At 39.7% G+C, this 1,850-nt stretch overlaps 1 protein-coding gene across 1 annotated transcript; it reads right to left on the reverse strand.

The window, feature by feature from the left end:
• Positions 1 to 35: 35 nt before the first annotated feature.
• Positions 36 to 1,495, reverse strand: LOC111663407 (receptor-type tyrosine-protein phosphatase gamma-like; the record flags this gene model as incomplete). Its single annotated transcript, XM_023417576.1, has 3 exons — positions 36 to 118; positions 235 to 331; positions 1,404 to 1,495. Coding segments are annotated over 3 exons (272 nt in total), but the record flags the coding sequence as incomplete, so codon positions are not given.
• Between the last annotated feature and the right edge of the window lie 355 nt (positions 1,496 to 1,850).

Genomic DNA, 1,850 nt, shown 5'->3' on the forward strand with positions numbered 1-1,850 from the left:
TGATTCTAACATGTCAAGTGGTTGGTAAAACTCACATCCACATAGTTGGCATTGATGTAATCTGAGTGTTTTGCATCTTTCCCTGCCAGGGCTCGTAATTTCACCCTGCTGTGGTCATCTAGGGAAAGCATTGACATATTTGGGTGAATTATTAAAAGGATGAAAACGTGTTATTAAAACATTATTGGATTCCGCAGCAGTAGACATCATAATCAGATTTTACAGCTGACTCACAGGCCACAATGTTGATGTATCGGTTTTTGTGCTTGTTGTCAGGATGATTGGAATGCTCTGCTGTAATTTTCAGGTCTGCTGTCGAGCGTTGGACCTCCTGGAGAGAGGGAGACATAGGCAGATGGATTTTGTTAAATAAGGATAAAAGATGTAATGAATTACCCTTGGAAAGGGAATTATATTTACTTAAACTGTGACAGTGTTTTCATTAAAAACTGCATGTTTTTATTTCTTGAAGTAAAACTTCTCAGATTTCATCTTTTTGTGATACTATTGATCTTGAAAGGGAAACTTGTCTTGTGTTTTGGTGCTCTCTGCATGAGGAGCTCAGAGCTCAGAGCTCAGGGTGAAGTGTAAAGCTGAAACTCTGACAGGGATTCAGGGTCTCAGTTAAGGGTGCTTCAGCAGAGCAGATGTTTACTACCACTGGGTTTTGAACTCACGCCTCCAGTAGGACGGCCTTCTTCTCTTCTTATTTACTACACCACAGTGCACCCACCCCTAAAATACTACAATTATTTCCAACACAGTTTCATTGTGGTGCATTTGAAAAATTATGCACAAAAGCTTCACATCAGATGACCCCAATTAGAAGGAGTCCTTTAAGGGGTGAAGCTTCTGCCTCATTCTTTAACCTGGCTACACAGTTAGTGTGTTCCCATCCAGTCAACCAGCAGACAGACCTTCTCTAATTACCCCTGTATCGCTTGATCTTTCTCTCCATCTTTCTCACAACCATCTGTTCAAAATTAGCAACCCTGCACACAAACATAGGAGCAGCATGCTAACATGCTCACAATGTCAATACTAACATGCTTATGCTGTGCAGATATGTTTGACATGTTAAACATCTTAGTCTTGTATCTTGTGGTACAGCTAAGGATGATGGGAATGTCAGCAAATAAGCTAAGATATTTAGTCGTAAACCAAAGCACTGGACAAATTTAATTAATTTTGACCTGAAAAATCAGGGGATCACCAAAGTTATTATAATTTGTCCTTAGGCGAATATGAAAGTGTTTTATGGCAATCCATCCAATAGTTGCGGACACTTTACTAAAAAGCACAAATGTCAGCATGACTAAAAACTACAAATGTACTTTAATTTATTCTGCAGCCTGAGTTAAACATTGTAGCAAAGGTTCACAGTGCTCCAAAAAAAAGCATACCTCAAATTCTTCAGCGAAACCTTGTAGGGTGTTCTTATAGAGCTCCATGATGTGTTTAACAAACTGCTTAACAGGGATGGCCTCCATGTCGTCTGCAGGAGAAACAGAACTGTTAGCAAAGTCCCAATTACTGTGTGTGGTTGATATCCTGCTTAATCAGGGGTAAGTTATTAGCAGCTATGTGTAAAGAAAAGAAAAAAAAATTTAAAAAAGAAAAAAAATTTTTTTTATTGCATTTCATCGCAAACATTTAACATTACTATTTTGAGTATTTATAGGAGGGAGCATCTGTCTCATCTGAGCCAAATCAGCCCCAAATCACACACAAGGGATCTCTGATAAGGCTGGTCACCATCACACAGGGACAATAGTGCAGGGTACCCAGCTGTCATTGCTGCTGACACTGGCCACTGCCTTAACTAATACACCCTTGCAGCTGGGGCCTTT

This window comes from Seriola lalandi, unplaced genomic scaffold (genome assembly GCF_002814215.2).
Source record: "Seriola lalandi dorsalis isolate HSWRI2012SDOR001 ecotype SW California unplaced genomic scaffold, Sedor1 jcf7180002000986, whole genome shotgun sequence".
Classification (NCBI taxonomy): domain Eukaryota; kingdom Metazoa; phylum Chordata; class Actinopteri; order Carangiformes; family Carangidae; genus Seriola; species Seriola lalandi.